Source organism: Oratosquilla oratoria, chromosome 30, assembly GCF_046742065.1.
Source record: "Oratosquilla oratoria isolate Oo_2021 chromosome 30, ASM4674206v1, whole genome shotgun sequence".
In the NCBI taxonomy this organism is placed as follows: Eukaryota; Metazoa; Arthropoda; class Malacostraca; order Stomatopoda; family Squillidae; genus Oratosquilla; species Oratosquilla oratoria.
Window position 1 is genome coordinate 5,429,370 of NC_134806.1, and position 23,837 is coordinate 5,453,206.

The window sequence follows — 23,837 nt, forward strand, 5'->3', positions numbered from 1 at the left end:
ATCATGGGGCTGCCGGAAACTGACACCCGTTGCTAACTATTCCTTCCCATCTAAACTAGTCTTCACACCATAATATATTTCCCAAACCCCTTCGGAATCAGCGCATACTCTTGACACATTTGTTAAACACTGAATAGGAGGCGCTACAGTTCATATCAAGTCCAAATTCCGTTATAAAAAGGCAACTTGTCACAACCGGTAAAAATCAATTTTAATTTTTATTTTTATCTTAAGACAGGTTGGCTTAGTATTAAATCATCAAATGGTTTGTATTTTGCTATAAGTACTGGGTCTGTAATTTATTTTCAGCTATTTTCATTTTGTGTTGAAAACAGATTTCATAGAAAAAATGGATCTTTCAATGAAAAAGATGAAAATTCCTGCATGATTGTTTACTATTTAACCATGAAAATAGCAGTCACCTCTGGAAATTAAGTTAACTTTTAAGGTCGGTTTTACTCCTGAATGTTTAACGCACCATCGAAGTCATTCTGTTGTCCCATGTCTTTAGCAGGAGACCCTTGACTCCCAAGTAACTATCAACGGCCTCTGGATTGGCTAATATTATATTTCTTTCAAGGAAGATATATTCTGTTGTCTAATTAAGGCATGTGGGTAAAATTTTAGAAGTGCACACCTAAGCAATATAGCATTAGAAAACTAGGAATTACAATGTAATATATACATTTTTGTTGGAGTTCAATAACAGAAAAAATTGTTAAAAAGTGATAACTAAACTAATGTAGCCACCGTGACTGCTTGAAACACCATCTTTGTTTTGGTAGATGCAAAGGTTGAAGAAATTTAAGTATGATGATTTTGTCTATTCTACCCTAACCTAATCAACCTGTATTTAGTAATGTGGTACCTGTAATTCTATAGGTCATCAGGGTTGCCATCGCCATCTTCGACCTCCAAATCCATCAAAATGCAGATGGCATCTCAGGGAGTCCGTGAGACTTAGTTCGTTTGAGTATTGCTTTTAGGAGTGTTTTGTCATTGATTTCCACCAAGAAAAACATATATTACGTTGATGTATTATAGTTTACAAAATTAATATTTCATTTTCTATTGCTATATTGCATAGGTATGTACTTAAAAAAAAAATAACGGCAAGTGTTGGGTAATGCGTGTCTATATGATGATTGCTTCTGGGAAAGTTTGGCCCTGAGACTTGAATACAGTTGTGTTAGTATGACTTTTGCTTGTTGTGGAAGGAATTTTTCTTTCAAAGCTGATGTCCGGGTAAATTTGGTGGTCAGTATTGGAATGCTTGTTTTGTGATTTGAGTATGTGTGTATTTTTGTATAGATGTGTCGTATGGAGCAGGTGGTAGGCTGCTATGGATATTATTTTCATTTGGTTGTACTTGTGTTTTGTGATTGAATGGATGGGTAGGATTGAGGGCTCTTGCATAGAACTGTGTGCCTTTCATCTTGTATGCTGTTCTACAAAAAGGATTTTGGTTTTTGTATATAATATTCTATTGAAGAGGCTGCTGTTGGTTACCTGGAGGACATTGGGTCCCCTGCAAGAGAAACCAAGGGGCAATGGACTAAGTGACCCCTTCACTACAGTGATGTTCCATAAACTGAACAGAAATTTGTCAGAATAAATTCTCTATAGCATGCAAAAGGATTGATCAAAATAGTTTCAATGTTTTTATTATGATGAATCTCTTTGAACTGTTTACAATCATCTGTTATTAACCAAAATAGAGTTTATTATTTATACCGCCTTAAGAGAGGGGTTCAGTTGAATCAGATAACGGGTGGTTGTAAAATAGAAAAGCTGTAAAGTACATGTTAATATTTTTTTTAAACGGAATTTTATATCATACATTATGCACTAAGTAGTGTGTGTTTGATTTTACAGGTTGTTGCCATGGCTGGAGGTTCTGCTTTATCATTGTTAGTGAGGTCCAGACTCTTGAAAGGAAAGTGCCCTGTAGGACTTTTCACTTTGAATAAGTTTTTCTCAAGCAGTGATTGGAAGAGGAATAGTGAAAACAAAATTGAATTAGACTATGATTATCTATGTGATCCAAGTAATACAAGCAAAATTGAAGAAATGATTCATCAACGGAAAGGGGTCGGTGATATTAGGAAAGTAATCCAGCTCTATCAGTTAAGTAAAGACTCAAGCTTAAACAAACTTGAAAAACTCCAGATAGAAAAAGAATTACAGGAGGAAGCTCTACACATTCCAAATCAAGCAAGCCCTCATGTTTGGAACTATGGAGAAGAACCAAAAGTTCTTGAAAATATCAACCAAAAGCCTGAATTTACATTCAAGCCAAAGGAACTCCATGAATTTGGTGAAACACTTGGCATCATTCGTACAAAAAATCTGGGCAACTTTTCAGGTCCTCGGAGCTATTATTTCCAAGGGGGTTTGGCAAAATTGGAGCAAGCTTTGATCAAGTATGTATACCTCTGGATTTTTATATCAGAAACATTATTTATACAATAACATGTGATATTATTTTATATGATATTTCATAAACTTAATCCCTTCCATAATGATTAGCACCTGTCCCTCTACAGTATACTGCTGCTATATTACTATGTCCATATGTGTGTGATCTATTTAGTTTCAAAAGAGTTTAACTCATTGCAGTTAATGCCTCCCATACTAGGTAGTACTTGTTTTTCTTAATCTGGATGCCACTGAGTTATTTTAAGTCAGCTGCACAACAGTGAAGGAGTATAGCCCATCACATTTGATTGCATTCATATTGGGTAATATTTATCTCATTAGTGATTGCCACCAAGCTATTGTATTCACATATGTGTGACTCCTTTAGTAGCAAAAGTTAATATATGTCATACTTTTCAGGTACACTGTCTCGAATCTTATTTCTTGTGGTTTTACCTTGTTGTCAGTGCCTGACTTGTTATATTCAGAGATCATTGAAAGCTGTGGTATGGACACTAAAGGACCGAGAACTCAGGTAAGGATACCAGTCTACCCCTAATTACTCCTTATATATATAGAATATGAATATTCACAGGCCCAGTTCTCTTGTAGGAGACCCACAACCCTTAGGAAAACAGTCATGGCCACTAGTTCCACCCATAAATCACTCATTAAGATTTTGTGTTGAATTAAGGAGTAGGTGGAGGGCAGAGAAGTATAAAGTGCTCTTTGTTTTCTGTGTGGTGGTTGCATCTGGGGCTCTTGGAGTCTGTTACAAGGCCAGTTCTGTGTTGATCTGGTTCTAATGTGGGGTAGTGACTGGAATGTAGGTGTGCCAGTAAAATTCTAATTGTTTTAGGAATGATTCCTCTGTTGGATTTATTTCTGGGGAACTTAGTGAAGTATAGAATTTGGAGGTCTATTAAGTAGTACTTGTTTTGTGATCTGTGTATGTATGGACATATTGTAGGGCATCTGGGAGGCACAATATTATAGCATACTGACAGAATTTTTTTTACATTGTGTTCAGTGGGTTGTGTTTGTATGATATGGCGTGAGGGGCAGAAGGGTTTAAGGGCTCTTGTGTAGAACTGTGTTTCATTATTTTCGTGTGGTGCTGTGTAGGTTTTTTTTTTAAGTAGTAAATTTTAGTTCTCTCAATCATTATTTGTAATGTTTTATTTGTTGTTGTTTCTAGAATGTCCTTGTTTGCTTTCTTGATTGTTGGATACCTTGCTGTGAATGCAGTCAACTTTGGGTCATATGGTTTGTTTATTGTTTCTTTCCACTGCCCAAATCCTGTACCTACCACTGGTCTATGTTAAATTTCTTATATGCATTTTCTGTAACCCTCATCATACTTCTCAGACACCTCATCTCAAACACATTCAAAACTCCTTCTCTCTTCCTCTTTTATGTTCCATGTTTCTGCCCCATACAGTGCTGTTGGCACAATCACTCCTTCATACAGTCTCCTCTTAGCATCCATTCCCAAATGTCTATTCCTCATTACACTTTTTAATCCACCAAGGCATTTACTCACTTCTCTCAATCTACATTCTACCTCCACCTCCACTCCTCCCTTTCCTGCCACATTTGCACCCAAGTATCTAAAACTATCCACTTCCTCCAGTTGCTCTCCCTTAATGCTCACTTCCAGTCTGCTGTCACTTTCACCCCTTGTACATCTCATCACCTTACTTTTACCCACATTTATCTTCAATTTTCTTCTATCACACACTCTCCCAAACTCTGTCACCAACTTCCTCAATCCCTCCTCTGATCCTGCTACAAGCACAGTGTCATCTGCAAACAACAGCTGGCTCACCTCCCACTTTTCTCCATTTTCTTTAACCATCTCCAATCCCTGACCCACCACTCTTGGCTGAATAGAGTGAGAAATGAGGAGGTAAGGAGGAGAACAGGGGTGGTAAGGGAGTTGGGAGATAGGGTTGATGAAAGAGTATTAGGATGGTTTGGACACATGGAAAGAATGAGTGAAGAAAGACTAGTAAAAGAGGTATGGAAGGCAGATGTGGAGGGAGTGAACATGAGGGGGCATCCTAGGATGAGATGGATGGATGGGGTGAAGGGGGCTTTGGGGAAGAGGGGAATGTCTGTTGAGGAAGGACGGGAGAGACAGAAGACAGGGGTGAATGGAGAATGGTTGTATATGGATGATGCTGTGATGCATGTGGTGGAATGGGTGGGGGGATGGGGGGTGAGGTAGTATGTGTGAGAAAAATTTGATGCAGCCCGAAGGGATTTCTCCCCATCTTCTCCTTTTCTGCATGATGGGACGGAGAGGGGGGGTTGCCGATTGAATGAAGCGGCCTTGCTGTGGATGTGCTGTGTCTTGCAACACTGCCTCTGACCCAGTGCAGTGGACAAGGTGCAGGGATGACCCGTCATCCAGGAGGTGCTAAGATAAGAGGGAGGGTGGAGGGGAGTGGAGTGTATTTAGGGATGGAATGGGTGGGAATGATTTTATGCCTTTTTCTTTTTGGCTACCTCCCTTGTAAGGGGGAAAAAGCCTTGGTATATGTATGTATGTATGCATTTTCTGTGAGGTTTGTAATGAATGAGCTGAAGGTCAACTATGTATCAGTTGTGGGGCCCAATATTTTTGGGATTTTTGTCCAGTGGTAGTGTTTGATCATTTGATCTAACTGTTGGTTGATTCCTAGATTCTTGGTAATCAGCAGTAAGCAACATCACTAATGGCTTCTGAAGGGATGCAGACATTCTGTTTTGTCAGCCATCATTCTAGCTTCTTGAGGTAAGTTTGCTTTCTTATTCTTTTGAGGGAGGGCTTTTATTTTGTAGTTGTTACACTGAGCTGTTATTGTTTTGTACAAGTGAAAGCTTTGATGGTGTGTTCTGGCAGAGGAAGAGGAGGCAAATCAAGTAGAGAAGAAAAGGTAAAAGGTGCACATGGAGAGATGATAATGGAAGAGAAGGCAGTAAGGGGAAGATGGGCAGAATATTTTAGGGAGTTGCTAAATGTGAAGGAGGATAGGGAGGGAAAAATAGCTGCAGTGGGAAATGCTAAGAAAATGACTGTGATGAGTGAGGAGAATGGAGGAGAAATAAGGAAGGATGAAGTGAAGGCAGTTGTTAAGATGAGGAAAGCAGGTAAGGCACCTGGTCTGGTTGGATGCCATGCAGAATGTCTAAAAAAAGGAAGTACAGTGATGGTGGACTGGCTGGTGAGGTTATTTAATGTTTGCTGGAGAGAGGGTAGAGTGCCGGAGGACTGGAGGAGTGCCTGTATAGTTCCACTTTACAAGGGAAAAGGGGAGAAGTGTGAATGTAGTAGTTTCAGAGGGATTAGCTTGTTGAATGTAGTTGTGAAGGCTTATGGGAGGATCATGATTGAGAGGATTAGGAGAGGAAGAGGTGTGGATTTAGGTGAGGAACATTGTGGATTTAGGATGGGTAGAGTTTGTGTAGATCAGATTTTTGTGGTAAGACAGATATGTGAGAAAGCTATAGGAAAGGGGAAGGATGTTTTTTTGGCTTTTATGGATCTGGAAAAGGCTTACGACAGGGTAGACAGGAGGGCACTGTGGGAGGTTTTGCGGATATACAGGATAGGAGGAAAGCTTTTGGGAGCTGTCAAGAGTTTTTATGGGAGTAGTAGAGCATGTGTCAGGATTAGAAATGGAGAGAGTGAGTGGTTCGAGGTAAAGGTGGGACTTCATCAGGGATGTGTTATGTTGCCCTGGCTGTTCAACTTGTACATGGATGGGGTGGTGTGAGAGGTAAATGCAAGGGTGGTGGGTCAGGGATTGGAGATGGTTAAAGAAAATGGAGAAAAATGGGAGGTGAGCCAGCTGTTGTTTGCGGACGACACTGCGCTTGTGGCAGGATCGGAGGAGGGATTGAGGAAGTTGGTGGCAGAGTTCGGGAATGTGTGTGAAAGAAGAAAGCTTAAGATAAATGTGGGTAAATGTACGGCGATGAGATGTACAAGGGGTGAAAGTGGCAGCAGACTGGAAGTGAGCATTAAGGGAGAGCAACTGGAGGAAGTGGATAGTTTTAGATACTTGGGTGCAAATGTGGCAGGAAAGGGAGGAGTGGAGGTGGAGGTAGAATGTAGATTGAGAGAAGTGAGTAAATGCCTTGGTGGATTAAAAAGTGTAATGAGGAATAGACATTTGGGAATGGATGCTAAGAGGAGACTGTATGAAGGAGTGATTGTGCCAACAGCACTGTATGGGGCAGAAACATGGAACATTAGAGAGGAGTTTGAATATGTTTGAGATGAGATCACCTAGAAGTACGATGTGGGTTACTAGGCTGGATAGAGTGATAAATGAGGAGAACAGGGATGACAAGGGAGTTGGGAGATAGGGTTGATGAAAGAGTATTAGGATGGTTTGAACACATGGAAAGAATGAGTGAAGAAAGACTAGTAAAATAGGTATGGAAGGCAGATGTAGAGGGAGTGAACATGAGGGGATGTTCTAGGATGAGATGGATGGATGGGGTGAAGGGGGCTTTGGGGAAGAGGGGAATGTCTGTTGAGGAAGGACGGGAGAGGACAGAAGACAGGGGTGAAGGGAGAATGGTTGTATATGGATGATGCTGTGATGCATGGGGTTGAATGGATGGGGGATAGGGGGCGAAGGAATACGTGTGAGAAATAATTTGACGCATCCCGAAGGAATTTCTCCCCGTCTTCTCCTTTTATGCATGGGGGGTCGCCAATTTAATGAAGCGGCCTTGCTGTGGATGTGCTTTGTCTTGCGACACTGCTTCTGACCCAGGGCAGTGGACAAAGTTCAGGGATAACCCGTCATCCAGGAGATGCTAAGATAAGAGGGAGGGTGGAGGGGAGTGGAGTGTAGTTAGGGATGGAATGGGTGGGAATGATTTTATGCCTTTTTCTTTTTGGCTACCTCCCTTGTAAGGGGGAAAAAGCCTTGGTATATGTATGTATGTAAATAGCATCAGTGGATATATTGCTCTTTGGTAGACTGTTGTACAATTTTTGGTGCCAAATAGGTGAATGTTCTGGGATAATACATTATCACCCAGGAGGTTTCATGTCATTATTGTGTATATTCAGTGGTTCACAATAATAGGAAAAACTGATATTGAAGGATCAAAAAGCAATATTGTTGTTGTTGTTGTTGTTGTTGTTGTTGTCGTCGTCGTTCTCTAGACTGTCTGTCCGAGCAGTCCCGTTTCCCCAAGGAATGTCATGGCAGGAACAGGGTTTTCCCACAAAGCCTTTATATAGTGTATGTTGTGTTGTTTGCATGCGTGATTATGTATAATGCAGTCTTCCATTATGTGTTGAATAGTATGGGGTGAAGTGTTACATCCTGGGCAGTTGTCCACAGTGCGGTCATCCAGTCTCTTCTGGTAGCTTAGAAGGGTTGGGTGGTGGCAGCACTGCAGTCTGGCCAAGTGGACTCTGTCCTTTTGTGTGAGAGATGATGGGTGTTGGATAGGTGATGGGTGAGTGCATGCCTTGGCTGGCCATCCCGTTTATGAAGGGAAAAGCATCTTTTGCTATATGTATATATGTATTGTGTGTAGCACTTCCTATGGTTTGTGTTAAAAACTTTCTGTATATCTGTTGCCACCATTACTGCTCTCTCAGATGGCTTTTTCTTGTTGAAAGATTCCACTACTTTTTTGGGTGAGGTTTGTGAGCAATGTGTTGATAGAGTGGCCATCTTTGTTGAGGTAGGTATATTGTGATTCTTTCAAAGAATGATTTTTCCATCTGTTTGGTTATGATTTCAAGATGGGGAGGATGCAGTCATTGCGGGAATATGTGGACATTTTGTGTGACAAATTGACAGGCCATTTCATATTCTCCTCATTTCTTGTTGCACTAGTGTTGCCATGACTAAGCATAGCTTCATGACACACCAAGCAGACACTATATATGAATTGAAAATTGAGTTTGATAAATGAAGGCACAGAGACAGAACTCCATGAGCCACAGTAGCCAGCAATACTTCATAGGCCCTCCCATATCTCTCTTAGGGAAGAAACTGGACAATTGTGTATATGATAATAGTGTGTGGTGTGTTCCATGTCATGAGCTAGTAAGAGGAGGAGGAGAAGGGGAGCAGCTTTCATTATGTGAAAGAGTGGAAGGAAAATACAGACACTCCTCTACTTATGTTCATTCGTTTTACGTTTTTTCGATTTTACGTTTGAACTGACTGTAAAAAAAATGGTAAAAAATTTTTTTTAGTTTAGTGTGCTCTCCGTAGTACATGACATTCAAACGATACTTACGCATGATGCTGCGTACTTTGTTTACATGGCACAAATGACATACTGAACGTGCTTTGCCTCCTCCTTCTCCTCCACCATTTTACTTTATGTTGCTTGAAATTAATATATATTATTTTACAATGTTATGTTTATAATTAATGATTTAGGGGTGTTCTATAAGATACGGTAATAGAATTTATGGATGTATAGTACAGTATGGATGGTCATACATTACTGGAACGTATAGTAACAACTTACGTTCATTTTCACGTCACGTTCGGAACGTAACTAAAACGTAAGTTGAGGAGCGTCTGTAGTTGGATGTTGATAAAAAGGAAGCTTGGGGCCCAGTCCCTAAAATGAATGGCACCCTATTGAGATAGCACCTCAACATGGAGGGATATTGATGAATCTTGAATTAGAAGCAAGAAAGAATGGCATCTTTTGAATTGTTGCTCATCTCCTCTCTATTTCAACTAGATAAGATTACTTTTCTCTCCTTTTCTTTGCAAGGTTTACCATTTGGCTAATCAAGAGAAAGATGTATGCCTCTCAGGGACTGCTGAAATGGCAATTGCTGGATACCTTAAGAACAAGGTATTTACAGCACAAGAACTCCCTCTCAAGTTTGCAGCAGTATCAAGATGTTATAGGGCAGAAACTTCATCTCTTAAGGAAGAGAGAGGGATCTACAGGTATTTGTTTAATATTAAACATATTTATGCATGATTTTCAGCCTTCCTTGTATACTGCACCTTTCCTAATCTGAAAAGTTGTCTTATAAGTGGAAATTAATGATAGATGTACATAGATATAGTGATATTCATATTCTGAATATGAGATAGAATATGTATACCTGAAAGCCCTTTCCCTTTTACAAGGTGGTCGGCTGAAGGGTTAGGGTCATAGAACATATCCGTTTTTATGAAATTGTTCAATCAGTTAGTCAATCATTACCTTGAGTTTCACTGAGTGGAAAACCTCCAGTTCCATAGTGACTGGCAATAGTTCTCAGAACCTCCATTTCCAACCCTAAAATATGCTCTACAACTCGCATGAAGGCTTTTGACTTCTTTTGACAAGTCCCCCTTATTCTGTACATCTGCAACACCTCCCAAACTGCTTTGTTGTAAGCCTTCTCCAGATCTATAAAAGCTCAAAAGACATCCTTACCTTTTGCTAAAAAGTTTTCACATATCTGTCTTTCTACAAAAATTTGATCCATACATTATCTACCTTTCCTAAACCTACTGTTTTTCCTTAATTACTCCTATCGTTCCTCTTGAATTCTCTCGACACCCATATACCTTTCCAATTACACTCAACAAACTGATCCCTCTAAAACTCCTATATTAAAATTTGTCCCCTTTTCATAAGAACATAAGAATAAAGGAGACTGCAAGAGACCATAAGGCCTACACTAGGCAGCTCCTTATCCATCACCACCTGTCATCCCCATCCATAAAGTTGTATAATCCTTTGTAAAGCAGAACTCTACAACCTCTCCTTGAGTCTTCTGGCATACTCCCTTCCCTTAGGCATTCATTACATATATACATATACCAAAAGGCCCACACCTCCTTGGAAGGGAGGTGTCTTGAGTCAATGCATACATCTTCCTTGCACCCATCCCTCACCCATCCAATAATCCACCCATTGTCCTTCCCACCATAGCTTCTCATAGGTGAATGACCATTCATTCATGTCCCCCTCCCTCTGTTAGGGTCAGAGGCAATGCAAAAGCAGGTGGGAATATGACTTGGTAAATAAACACTTAGATTTATGTACTAATAAAGCATTCCTAATGGTGTAAACAAATGGCACACATTGAATGCAGGTATGGACTAAGATATAAAGGAATTCAGGTACCAGCAGTGGGTACCAGCATATAGTGCTCCTACAGGATGGATGCTGAAGAGATTTATCTTCCTGTTGCCCATCCTCAAAGCAAAACCCGCCAATACCCTCACCTCTGGAAGTACAGCCCCAAGTGGCTGACACTCTCCAGACTGGGGACCAAGATCTCTGTCAACTTCAACTGTATTTCCAACACCTTTTCATGAAAGGAGAGCTGATAACTGGTGACTGCTCTTCTCCTACCATTATTAGTCTAATATTTGTCCCAAAAGAGATATATGAGAGGGCCTGAGGACTTTATCCAGCTAATATGGGGCTCTGGGTTTCCAGTCAATGAAATTTAAGCAACAATTATTATTATTATTATGAAGTAGTTCAAAACTGGTGACTGCTCTCCTCCTACCATTATTAGTCTAATATTTGTTCCAAAAGAGATCTATGAGAGAGCGTGAGGACTTTATCCAGCTAATGTGGGGCTGTGGGTTTCCAGTCACTGAAACATGAAGCAACAATTATGAAGGAGTTCAAAACTTGTGAGAAGTCAGTTTTCTGAAGATGAAATGCATAATGAGCCTCTATCCTGTAAGGCACAATTATGTGAATAGAAATAGGTATGTAAACACTTACACACACTTAAATGTTTATATTGTATTTTGGTTTTCAGAGTGCATAATTTTGGGAAAGTGGAAATGTTTGGTGTAACAGCAGCTGAGACAGGACAGGAAAGCAAAGAGTTGTATAATTTCTTTGTAAATACTCAGAAGAAACTTTTCCAACCTCTTGAATTCCACTTCCAGGTATTTCTTTCAAAGTTATTTATTCAAACTTATAATTTAATCTTATTATATGGGGGGACGGAGAGGGGGGGGGTTGCCGATTTAATGAAGCGGCCTTGCTGTGGATGTGCTGTGTCCTGCAACACTGCTTCTGACCCAGGGCAGTGGACAGGGTGCAGGGATGACCCGTCATCTAGGAGGTGCTAAGATGGGAGGGAGGGTGGAGGGGTGTGGAGTGTTTTCGGGGATGGAATGGGTGGGAATGATTTAATGCCTTGTCCTTTTTGGCTACCTCCCTGGTAAGGGGGAAAAAGCCTTGGTATATGTATGTATGTATTAATTTAATTTGATGAATAGAAAGGCAGAAGATATGGATGAGTGTATGGATGATACTGTGATGCATGGAAGGAAGTGGGTAGGGGATGGGGACTGGGGGGTTAGGGAGTGGTTATGTGTGAATATTTTGAAGGAGCCCAAAGGGATTTCTCCCTGTCTTCAATGTCTCTGCATACAGGGACAGAGAGGGAGGTTGCCAATTAAATGAAGCAGCCTTGCTGTGGATATGCTGTTTCTTGTTGCATTGCTTCTGACCCAGGGCACAGTACAAGATGCAGGGATGACCCGTCATCCAGGAGGAGCCAAGATGAAAGGAAGAGAGTGGTGGTGATTGGGAGTGGAGTATGTGGGGATGAAATGGGTGGGAGTGGAATTATGCTTTTTGGTCTTGGCTACCTCCCTTGGTATGTGTATGTATAATTTAATCCCTTCCATACTGGATGGAACTTGTCCTTTCATTCTAGCTGCCACCAGGCTGTTGTATTCATTTCCATAGCCCTGTCTCAGTTAGAAAGAGGATAAATAAATTTAAGAGTGTGTTAGGATTGGAAATGGAGAGAGCGAGTGGTTTGAGGTAAAGGTGGGACTGCAACAGGAATGTGTTATGTTGTCATGGCTGTTCAATGTGTACATGGATGAGGTGGTGTGGGAGGTAAAGGTGAGGGTAAAGGGCAGAGGACTGGAGATGGTTAAAGAAAATGGAGAAAAGTGGGAGGTGAGCCAATTGTTGTTTACTGACAACAATGCGCTTATGGCAGGATCAGAGGGAGAATTAAGGGAGTTAGTGATGGAGATTAGGGGGGTATGCAATAGAAAGTTGACGGTAAATATGGGTAAAAGTAAGGTGTTGAGATGTACAAAGGAAAAGGATGGCAGCGAGTTAGAAGTAAGTCTTAAAGGAGAGGCTGGAGGAAGTGGATTGCTTTAGGTATTTGGGGTAACATGTGGGAGGAAAGGGAGGAGTGGAGGTGGAAGTAAATTGTAGACTGAGAAAAGCAAGTAAATGCCTTGGTGTATTAAAAAGTGTCATAAGAAATAGGTATTTGGGAATGGATGTAAATAAGAAATTATATGTGCAGACAGCACTGTATGGGGCAGAGACCTGGAATTTAAGAGAGGCAGAGAAGAAAAGTTTAAATGTATTCGAGATGAAATGTCTGAGAAGTATGGTATGGGCTATAAGATTGGATAGAACAAGAAACAAGGTGAGGAGAAGAGTTGGGGTGGAAAAGGAGATGGCAGTTAGGGCTGATGAAAGAGTATTATGATGGTTTGGACTCATGGAAGGAATGAGTGAAGAAAGATTAATAAAAGAGGTGTGGAAGGCAGAGGTGGATGGAATGAAAATGAGGGGATGACTGAGGATGAGATGGATGGATGGGGTAAAAGAGGCATTGAACAAGAAAGGGAAAAGGCAGTAGATAGGGGCGAGTGGAGAATGGCTTTGTATAGATGATACTGTGATGCAAGGAAAGGAGGGGGTAGGGGATGGGGGGAGTAGGGAGTGGTTATGTATGAATGATATTTTGATGGAGCCTGAAGGGATTTCTCTCCATTTTTTCTTTTTTCTGCATGAGGGGATGGGGAGGTGGGATTGCTGATTGAGTAAAGTGGCCTTGCTGTGGATATGCTGTGTCTTGCTGCATTGCTTCTGATCCAGGGCAGTGGGCAGGAGACAGTGATGACCTGTCATCCATGAGGAGCTAAGATGAGAGGGAGTAAAGGGTGGTGAGTAGGAGTTTAATGGGTGGGAGCGGGCACTTGTCATTTGACTTGGCAACCTTCCTTGTAAGGGGGGAAAAAAAACTTGGCATATAGATAGATAGAATTAGTCATCCATGACTGTCTTAAAATTATTCAAGTAAATTACATACATTGATAATGTAGTTTTAAGGCTGTTTATATGGTAATATCTCAGGTTCAGGATTAATTTTATTATAGTGAGTTTTCTACTTAAAGGTATTGGACATGCCTCTGCATGAATTAGGTGCTCCAGCTTTCTGTAAAACTGATTTAGAAGCCTGGATGCCTGGGAGAAATATGTACGGAGAGATCTCATCCACTTCAAACTGCACTGACTTTCAAAGCAGAAGACTAAACATAAGATATCGTGACCAACAACAGAGGGATAGGTAAGTGTTTTTTGTTATGTGTGCTTATCAAAGGGCCTTTGCTTCCTTATAAGGGGGATGGGCAAGTCAGAGCATACACTCCTCCCTCTTACTCTGTTGGTGTTTGGGCCGCTTGCTGACCCCTCACCGCCGATACTATCTGCCTCCATTGTCGTCGGTTTTGCGCACTTGTCATCCAGTCTTCCGTATTCTCCATCCCAGCACTTCTTAGGTCTTGTTTGATGTTATCCATCCATCTTCTTCTGGGTCTTCTTCCACTGATAATTCTTTCCGTCATGACCTTTTTTGGAATTCTGTCCATTTCCATTTGAGCGACATGACACCATACACTCCTCCCACTCATCCAAAACTCACTCATCACTTCTCCCATCTTTGCACCTTGTGAATGAAGGGTCACCTGTCTTCTGCCACACCCCTCAGGTTAACCTCTTCGATATGATGATGATGCCTATGTAGGCATCATGAAGTGCGAGTGGCTATACAAGGATGTTGGCGTTGGCATCTTGATTATATCTATTTTGTAGTTGTAGCTGAGTGACCCCTGAATTCTGTGAACTGGTTTGATTCCATTTTCTGTGTTTATTATTAAGTGAAAGAGAATGAGTAATACAGCAGTGACTTTATATTTTATAATGTGAGCAGTGTCATGCATCATACATTAGGCAATGCAGCAAGACACAAGGCCTCCACAGTAGGGCCCAACATCTGGAGCTGGTTTATCCTCCCCACCCCTTTATTATGTGGCCACTTTCCTCTCTTCATCCATCAAAAAAAATCATGGAGCAGAAAAAAGAAAATAACATCCCTTTAAGCAATATGATTTTAATCCATTTACAATTACTTACCATTCACTTTTATCTTTTACATTTTCTCTTCTTTGCTCAAGAGACATTCCTCTCACATCCAATGTTACCTTTAATCATCCACTTCCTTTTTGGTCATTCTATCTAGTTCACTTCATTTAGTTCTGCTTTCCATTCTCTTTTTTGCTAGTCTTTTCTCATTCTTGCACATTACTCACTTGTATGCTTAAACCACCTCAACACTCTTGATCTATTCTAACAATTCCCCCTCCACCCCTGATCGAAGATTCACCTAATTTTTCACCCTAACCTTGTAATACCTATCATACTTCTCAAACAGTTCATCTCAAACATGATTAGGCTCTTCCTTTCTGCCTCCTTCAGATATGAAGTTTCCATTATGTACTGTGCAGTAGGCATAATCACTCCCTCATCTATTTGCATTTATTGCCAGATATCTATTTTTCAGAACAATTTGCATTACCACTTGACACTTGCATCTTTCACTCTATAATTCTCCTCCACCTCCACTGCTCCAGTCACTGCCACATGTAACCCCAAATACTTAAAACTCTCCATTTCCTCGAGCCTCTCATCCTTCAAATTCACACCCATATTGCCATTATAATCACTCCTTGTCCTTTTCATTACTTTACTTTTGCCCAGTTTACCCCGTCTGGGGTATTGGCTGCATGTTATTGTGGCAAAGTAGCATGCAGTTGATACTTTAGGTTCTATATGGGGCGCCCCTACGGACCAGAGCCACACATCATTTTGTCTGTGATAGAGGAAGACTCTATACATAGAGAAATGATGACACTTTTATACTACGACTGTCCCTCTGTTATGCTGTCCCCCAACCCCTTGTTACTGTCCTGTACCATTTCTCTGAATATTAATTTCTTTTTTTTTTTTGCCTACTTACCCTGTCATGGGGGAAAAGAATACTGCCACCAACTATTTCCACTTGAGTCGTAAGAGGCGACAAAAAAGGGACGGGGGATGGGATTAGGAGTCCTACTACCTGTAACCCCAAAAGGGGACATTCCTAAAAAAGAAAGTAAAGGCATAAGAGGATCTGTGAGAAGAAAGATGGATGTACTGGCTTTGAGTGAAACTAAAATGAAAGGAAAGGGCAACTGAGTTTGGGAGTGTAGCTGGGAGGTACTCAGGAGTGAAGAGGGGACGAGGGATAGAAGGGGTGGCTATACTAGTAAGTGAAGAGATAAGTAAGCGGGTAGTGGAGTGGAAGGTCGGTGTCATCAAGGTTGATGTGGATGAAGGTGAAGCTGGGAAAGGAGATGTGGGTTTTTGTAAGTGTGTATGGGCCTGGTAGTAAGAAGAATGTAGAGGAAAGGGAGGCATTTTGGGTAGATATAAATTAGTGCATAAAGGGATTAGGGAGAAATGTCAATGTAGTTGTATTGGGAGACCTAAATACTAGGGTAGGAAATGAACCAATAGATGGAGTGATTGGGAAGTATGGAGTTCGAGGCAGAAGTCGTAGTGGAGAATTGATGGTGGAGATGTGTCTTGAAAGAGAGTTGATGATAGCAAATACAGTGTTTAAGAAGAAAGTCAAGCATAAGTACACATGGGAGAGGGTGGTGGATGAAGGGTGGTAGATAGAGCATTAATGGATTATATAGTGGTGACCAGGAGTATGGTAGGAAGAGTTAAGGATGTACATATTCTAAGGGGAGAGAGTGGGGGAATATCAGATCATTTCCTGGTTGGAAGGGAAATTGAGAGTGGAGAATAGGTGGAGAAAAAGGAAAAGGGCAGAAGGTAGGGAGGTACTTAGAGTGAACTGCTTAAATGAGGAAAAAAAGGAGAATGAGTATAAGAAGTTGAGAGAGGAGTGGGAGAGAGTAAAGGATAGAGTAGAACTAGGAGTGGAGGAGGAATGGGGATGGTTCAAGGAGGGAGTCATAAGGTGTGTAAAGATGGTGTGTGGAACAAGGAGGGCGGGAGGAAATAGGAAGGGTAGTGAGTGGTGGGATGAGGAAGCAAAGAAGGGTGTAGAAGAGAAGAAGCAGGCATTCATAGATTGGCTACAAATTAGGATGAGGGAATCGTATGAGAGGTACAAAGTAAAGAGAAAGGAAGGTAAGCATAAGATAAAGGAAGCAAAGAGGAGAGCAGATGTGAAATGGGGAAAGAGTATGACAGAAGATTTTGAAAGTAATAAAAAGATGTTTTGGAAGGAAGTTAAAAGAGGAAGAGGAGGTGAATCAAGTAGAGAGGAAAAGGTAAAAGGTGGAGATGGAGAGATGATAACGGAAGAGAAGGCAGTGAAAGGAAGGTGGGCGGAGTATTTTAGGGAGTTGCTAAATGTGAAGGAGGATAGGGAGGGAGAGGTAGTTGCAGTGGGAAGCGATAAGAAAATGAGTGATGAGTGAGGAAAATGGAGGAGAAATAGGGAAGGATGAAGTGAAAGAAGCTGTTAAGATGATGAGAGCAGGTAAGGCACCTGGGTTGGATGGATGCCATGGAGAATGTCTGAAGAAAGGAGGTACAGTTATGGTGGACTGGCTGGTGAGGTTATTTAATGTTTGTTTAAGAGAGGGTAGAGTGCCAGAGGACTGGAGGAGTGCCTGTATAGTTCCGCTTTACAAAGGAAAGGGGGACAAGTGTGAGTGTAGTAGTTACAGAGGGATCAGCTTGTTGAGTGTAGTTGGGAAGGGTTATGGGAGGGTCTTGATTGAGAGAATTAGGAGAGGAACAGAGGGAGTAATTGGTGAGGAACAGTGTGGGTTTAGGACAGGTAGGGGATGTGTAGATCAGATTTTTGTGGTAAGACAGATATGTGAGAAAGCTATAGGAAAAGGTAAGGATGTTTTCTGGGCTTTTATGGATCTGGAAAAGGCTTACGACAGTGTAGACAGGAAGGCACTGAGGGAGGTTTTGCATATATATGGGACAGGAGGAAAGCTTCTAGGAGCTGTCAAGAGTTTTTATGAGAGTAGTAGAGCATGTGTCAGGATTAGAAATGGAGAGAGTGAGTGGTTCGAGGTAAAGGTGGGACTTCGTCAGGGGTGTGTTATGTCGCCCTGGCTGTTCAATCTTTACATGGATGAGGTGGTGCGAGAGGTGAATGCAAGGGTAGTGTGTCAGGGGTTGGAGATGATTAAAGAAAATGGAGAAAAGTGGGAGGTGAGCCAGCTGTTGTTTGCTGACGACACTGGGCTTGTAGGAGCATCAGAGGAGGGATTGAGGAAGTTAGTGACAGAGTTTGGGAGAGTGTGTGAAAGAAGGAAGCTGAAGATAAATGTGGGCAAAAGTAAGGTGATGAGATGTACAAGGGGAGAGAGTGACAGTAGGCTGGAAGTGAGCATTAAGGGTGAGAAACTGGAGGAAGTGGATAGTTTCAGATACTTGAGTGCGAATGTGACAGGAAAGGGAGGAGTGGGGGTGGAGGTAGAATGTAGATTGAGAGAAGCGAGTAAATGCCTTGGTGGATTAAAAAGTGTAATGAGAAATAGACATCTGGGAATGGATGCTAAGAGGAGGTTATATGAAGGAGTGATTGTGCCAACAGCAATGTACAGGGCAGAAACATGGAACATGAGAGAGGAAGAGAGAAGGAGTTTGAATGTGTTTGAGATGAAATGACTGAAGTATGATAGGGGTTACTAGGCTAGATAGAGTGAGAAATGAGGAGGTGAGGAGAACAGGGGTGGAAAGGGAGCTGGGAGATAGGGTTGATGAAAGAGTATTAGGATGGTTTGGACACATGGAAAGAATGAGTGAAGAGAGATTAGTAAAAGAAGTGTGGAAGGCAGAGGTGGAAGGAGTGAATATAAAGGGACGTCCTAGGATGAAATGGATGGATGGGGTGAAAGGGGCTTTACAAAAGAGAGGAATGTCTGTAGAGGAAGGACAAGGGAGGACAGAAGATAAGGGTGAATGGAGAAGGGTTGTGTATAGATGAGGCCATGATGCATGAGGGGGAGTGGGTGGGGGATGGGGGGTGAGGAAGTATGTATGAGAAAAAATTTGACGCAGCCCGAAGGGATTTCTCCCCGTCTTCTCCTTTCCTGCCTGAGGGGATGGAGAGGGGGGGGGTCGCCGAATTTATGAAGTGGCCTTGCTGTGGATGTGCTTTGTCATCCCTGCACCTTGTCCACTGCCCTGGGTCAGAAGCAGTGTTGCAAGACACAGCACATTCACAGCAAGGCTGCTTCATTAAATCGGCGACCCCACTCTCCGTCCCCCCATGCATAAAAGGAGAAGACGGGGAGAAATCCCTTCGGGCTGCATCAAAATTTTGCTCACACATACTACCTCACCCATTCCACCTTATGCATCACAACATCATCCATATACAACCATTCTCCATTCACCCGTCTTCTGTCCTCTCCCGTCCTTCCTCAACAGACATTCCCCTCTTCCCCAAAGCCCCCTTCACACCCATCCATCCACCTCATCCTAGGACGTCCCCTCATGTTTACTCCCTCCACATCTGCCTTCCATACCTCTTTTACTAGTCTTTCTTCACTCATTCTTTCCATGTGTCCAAACCATCCTATTACTCTTTCATCGACCCTATCTTCCAGTTCCCTTTCCACCCCTGTTCTCCTCACCTCCTCATTTCTCAATCTAAGTAGCCTAGTAACCACCATCATACTTCTCAGACACCTCATCTCAAACACATTCAAACTCCTTCTCTCTTCCTCTCTTATGTTCCATGTTTCTGCCCCATACAGTGCTGTTGGCACAATCACTCCTTCATACAGTGTCCTCTTAGCATCCATTCCCAAATGTCTATTCCTCATTACACTTTTTAATCCACCAAGGCATTTACTTGCTTCTCTCAATCTACATTCTACCTCCACCTTCACTGCACCTTTTCCTGCCACATTTACACCCAAGTATCTAAAACTATCACCTTTCTCCAGTCGCTCTCCCTTAATGCTCACTTCCAGTCTGCTGCCACTTTCACCCCTTGAACATCTCATCACCTTACTTTTACCCACATTTATCTTCAGCTTTCTTCTATCACACACTCTCCCAAACTCTGTCACCAACTTCCTCAATCCCTCCTCCGATCCTGCCACAAGCGCAGTGTCATCTGCAAACAACAGCTGGCTCACCTCCCACTTTTCTCCATTTTCTTTAACCATCTCCAATCCCTGACCCACCACCCTTGCATTTACCTCTCACACTATCCCATCCATGTACAAGTTGAACAGCCAGGGTGGCATAATGCATTCCTGACGAAGTCCCACCTTTACTTCGAACCACTCACTCTCTCCATTTCTAATCCTGACACATGCTCTACTACTCTCATAAAAACTCTTGACAGCTCCTAGAAGCTTCCCTCCTATCCCATATATATGCAAAACCTCCCTCAGTGCCTTTCTGTCTATCCTGTTGTAAGCCTTTTCCAGATCCATAAAAGCCCAAAATACATCCTTCCCCTTTCCTATAGCTTTCTCACATATCTGTCTTACCACAAAAATCTGATCTACATAACCTCTACCCATCCTAAATCCACACTGTTCCTCACCAATTACTCCCTCTGTTCCTCTCCTAATCCTCTCAATCAAGATTCTCCCATAAGCCTTCCCAACTACACTTAACAAGCTAATCCCTCTGAAACTACTACATTCACACTTGTCCCCTTTTCCCTTGTAAAGTGGAACTATACAGGCACTCCTCCAGTCCTCCGGCACTTTACCCTCTCTCCAGCAAACATTAAATAACCTCACCAGCCAGTCCACCATCACTGTACCTCCTTTTTTTTAGACATTCTGCATGGCATTCATCCAGACCAGGTGCCTTACCTGCTTTCATCATCTTAACAACTGCCTTTATTTCATCCTTCCTTATTTCCTCTCCATTTTCCTCACTCATCACGGTCATTTTCTCAGCATTTCCCACTGCAGCTATCTTTCCCTCCCTATCCTCCTTCACATTTAGCAACTCCCTAAAATATTCTGCCCATCTTCCCCTTACTACCTTCTCTTCCATTATCATCTCTCCATCTGCACCTTTTACCTTTTCTTCTCTACTTGATTCGCCGCCTCTTCCTCTTTTCTTTCCAAAACATCTTTTTATTACTTTCAAAATTTTCTGTCATACTCTTACCCCATTTCACATCTGCTCTCCTCTTTGCCTCCTTTACCTTTTGCTTTACTTCTATTTTCTTTTCTTTGTACCTCTCATATGACTCCCTTGTCCTATTTTGTAACCAATCTGTGAAAGCTCACTTCTTCTCTTCTACAACCTTCTTTGTTTCCTTATCCCACCATTCACTACCCTTCCTTCTATTTCCTCCTGTCCTTCTTGTTCCACACACCATCTTTGCACACTTTGTGACTCCCTCCTTGAACCATCCCCATTCCTCCTCCACTCCTAGCTCTACTCTATCCTTCACTCCCTCCCACTCCTCTTTCTGCTTCTTGTACTCCTTCTCCTTTTCCTTTTCATTTAAAGAGTTCACTCTAAGCACCTCCCTACCTTTTGTCCCTTTCCTCTTTCTCCATCTATCTTCCACTTTCAACTTACTCTCCACTAAAAAATGATCTGATATTCCCCCACCCTCTCCCCTTAGCACATGTACATCTTTAACTCTTCATATGATACTCCTATCTACCACTACATAATCCATTAACGCTCTATCTACCACCCTCTCCCACGTGTACTTATGCCCGACTTTCTTCCGAAACACTGTATTTGCTATCATCAACTCTTTCCAGACACATCTCCACTATGGTTCTTTCCTGGAACTCCACATTTCCCAACCACTCCATCAATTGGATCATTTCCTACCCTAGCATTAAGGTCTCCCAGTATTATTACATTGACATTTCTCCCTAATCCCTATATGCACTCATTTAAATCTGTCCAAAAAGCCTCCCTTTCTTCTACACTCTTCTCACTACCAGGCCCATATGCACTTACAAAAACCCACATCTCCTTTCCCAGTTTCACCTTCATCCACATTATCCTTGAGGAAACCTTCCACTCCACTACACGTTTACCTATCTCTTCACTTACTAGTATAGCCACCCCTTCCCTCCCTCACCCTCTCTTCACTCCTGATAACCTCCCACTTACACTCGCCCTTCCCTTTCAGCTTAGTTTCACTCAAAGCCAACACATCTATCTTCTCACAAACATACTACCTATCCCTTCCCTTTTACTCTCATCTGTACCACATCCATGCACATTAAAAGACCCAAACCTTAGGGTGCTGGTCGGAAAACTCCTAGACCCTCTTATACCTTACTTTTTTTAGGAATGTCCCCTGTGGGGCTACAGGGAGAAAGATGCCTGATCCCAATCCCTGTCCGTCCCTGTCCCTTTTTTCTCGCCTCTTATGATCCAAGTGGAAATACTTGGTGGCATTCTTTTCCCCCACCACAGGGTAGGTAGGTGAAAAAGGAAATGAATATTCAGAGAAATTGTACAGGACAGTAACAAGGGGTTGGGGACAGCATAACGGGGGGACAGCATAACGGGGGGACAGCATAACGGGGGGACAGCATAACGGGGGGACAGCATAACGGGGGGACAGCATAACGGGGGGACAGCATAACGGGGGGACAGCATAACGGGGGGACAGCATAACGGGGGGACAGCATAACGGGGGGACAGCATAACGGGGGAACAGCATAACGGGGGGACAGCATAACGGGGGGACAGCATAACGGGGGGACAGCCGTAGTATAAAAGTGTCATTTCTCTATGTGTGGCTCTGGTCCGTAGGGGTGCCCCATATAGACCCTAAAGTATCAACTGCATGCTACTTTGTCACAATAACATGCATTGTCTTCTCTCTTTCTGCACGAGGGAATGGAGAGGGGGGTTGCTGGTTAAATGAAGTGCTGTGGATATGCTGTGTCTTGCTGCATTGCTTCTGACCCAGGGCAGTGGGCAAAATACAGGGATGACCTGCAATCCAGGAGCCAAGAAAAGAGGGATGGAGGTGTAGTGAATGGGAGTGGAGTATGTAGGGATGAAATGGGTGGGAGCGGATTTATGCCTTTGACTTTGGCTACCTCCCTTGTAAGGGAAAAGAAAAAAAAGCCCTTGGTATATGTATGTATGCATGTACCATCCTTCACCAAACAGGCTGCCGCAAAACTTGGTAATATTAAGAATTAAATTTTTATTCCACTGTCGGAAGACACTAACATTGAAAGTTCTGTATATTTCGATCACTAACTGTGATCCTCTTCTGCTGAAGAGGATCACAGTGATCGAAATATACTGAACTTTCAATGTTAGTGTCTTCTTTTACGATGGTGTGATGAAAATTTATTATACTAATGTGCTACGTTATTATTAAGAATTAACTTCATAGCCTGTCAAACAAAAATCCTATCTACTTTTGGCTTTCAAATATGACTTTTTACCATGGCTTCATCTTTACAGGTTTGTACACACAGTAAATGGAACTGCTTGTGCCTTGCCAAGGATGCTCCTATCTATATGCGAGACACACCAGCGTCAAGATGGAACAATTGCAATCCCTGGAGCCCTTCAGCCCTTCCTTGGGGGTTTGACCCACATTGGAAAAAGAAAAGACGATTTCAAGATGAAGTATATTAAACAACAGCAATATACTGGGAAACTTGTATAGTACTACAAAATATACTTGAACTATTGTGATGTACAGTGTAGATATCTAATAAAAAAAAAAATTTTACTAGCGTTTTTGTGGAAACGTCATTTCAGCAGGTGTGTCAGGATTAGTCTGATTAATAGCTCTGCAAATTGGGTTATAGATTTTAATATTCAATTGATCTCTTGCTGGAAACCCACAGCCTTAGCCACTAGATCAGTTTCATAGGACACAGTAAAGAAATTGTATGGAGTTTGCTGGGTTGAATGAATATACTGCAGAGCCCAAATTGGAATCCTACATGATTTTGAAGCTAAGTATAACAAATTGGAGAGAAAAAGACAACCCCACAAGTGTTGCTCCTTTCCTATTTGCTACAGTTAGGTAAATACAGATTCGAGGGTGCTGATAGAATATGAAAACAAGCCGAGGGGAGAGGATACTCTCCAGTGTCCATCTCAGTAGGACACCATGTAAATTCCTATTATCTGTCTGTACATCATTTAATCCCTATGCTACCAAAGGGATGCCACACATAATGTAGCCATGATAAGAGTGAAACTAATCAGTCCATCAATCTGTTGCCCCTAAACTTCTCATGCAAGAGACCCACAGCTCATGGGTAACCAGTAACAGCCACTAGATTGGCTCACGAGTCACTCATGAAAGAGATTGTTGTTTGAGTAAGTCTATCGTA

General features: G+C 42.1%; 1 protein-coding gene across 2 annotated transcripts; it reads left to right on the forward strand.

Annotated features, from left to right (window-relative positions):
* SerRS-m (Seryl-tRNA synthetase, mitochondrial) lies at positions 1 to 23,396 on the forward strand. Of its 2 annotated transcripts, XM_076212512.1 has the most exons (8): positions 1 to 198; positions 336 to 448; positions 1,876 to 2,423; positions 2,839 to 2,953; positions 9,175 to 9,356; positions 11,183 to 11,315; positions 13,590 to 13,762; positions 22,951 to 23,396. In XM_076212512.1, exons 3-8 carry the CDS (start codon positions 1,885 to 1,887, stop codon positions 23,156 to 23,158), a joined length of 1,350 nt encoding a protein of 449 aa, XP_076068627.1. In that variant the 5' UTR covers positions 1 to 198; positions 336 to 448; positions 1,876 to 1,884; the 3' UTR covers positions 23,159 to 23,396. The 2 variants fall into 2 exon arrangements, with proteins under 2 accessions (XP_076068627.1, XP_076068626.1); XM_076212511.1 differs by lacking the exon at positions 336 to 448 and having other exon boundaries at positions 22,951 to 23,394.
* Positions 23,397 to 23,837: the final 441 nt, after the last annotated feature.

Excerpts from the sequence above, each read along its gene's own strand:
- SerRS-m (XM_076212512.1), top strand. The coding sequence starts at position 1,885 with ATGGCTGGAGGTTCTGCTTTATCATTGTTAGTGAGGTCCAGACTCTTG. Across the intron at positions 9,357-11,182 it reads GAAGAGAGAGGGATCTACAG|AGTGCATAATTTTGGGAAAG; the intron begins GTATTTGTTTAA and ends TTTGGTTTTCAG. Across the intron at positions 11,316-13,589 it reads CTCTTGAATTCCACTTCCAG|GTATTGGACATGCCTCTGCA; the intron begins GTATTTCTTTCA and ends TTCTACTTAAAG.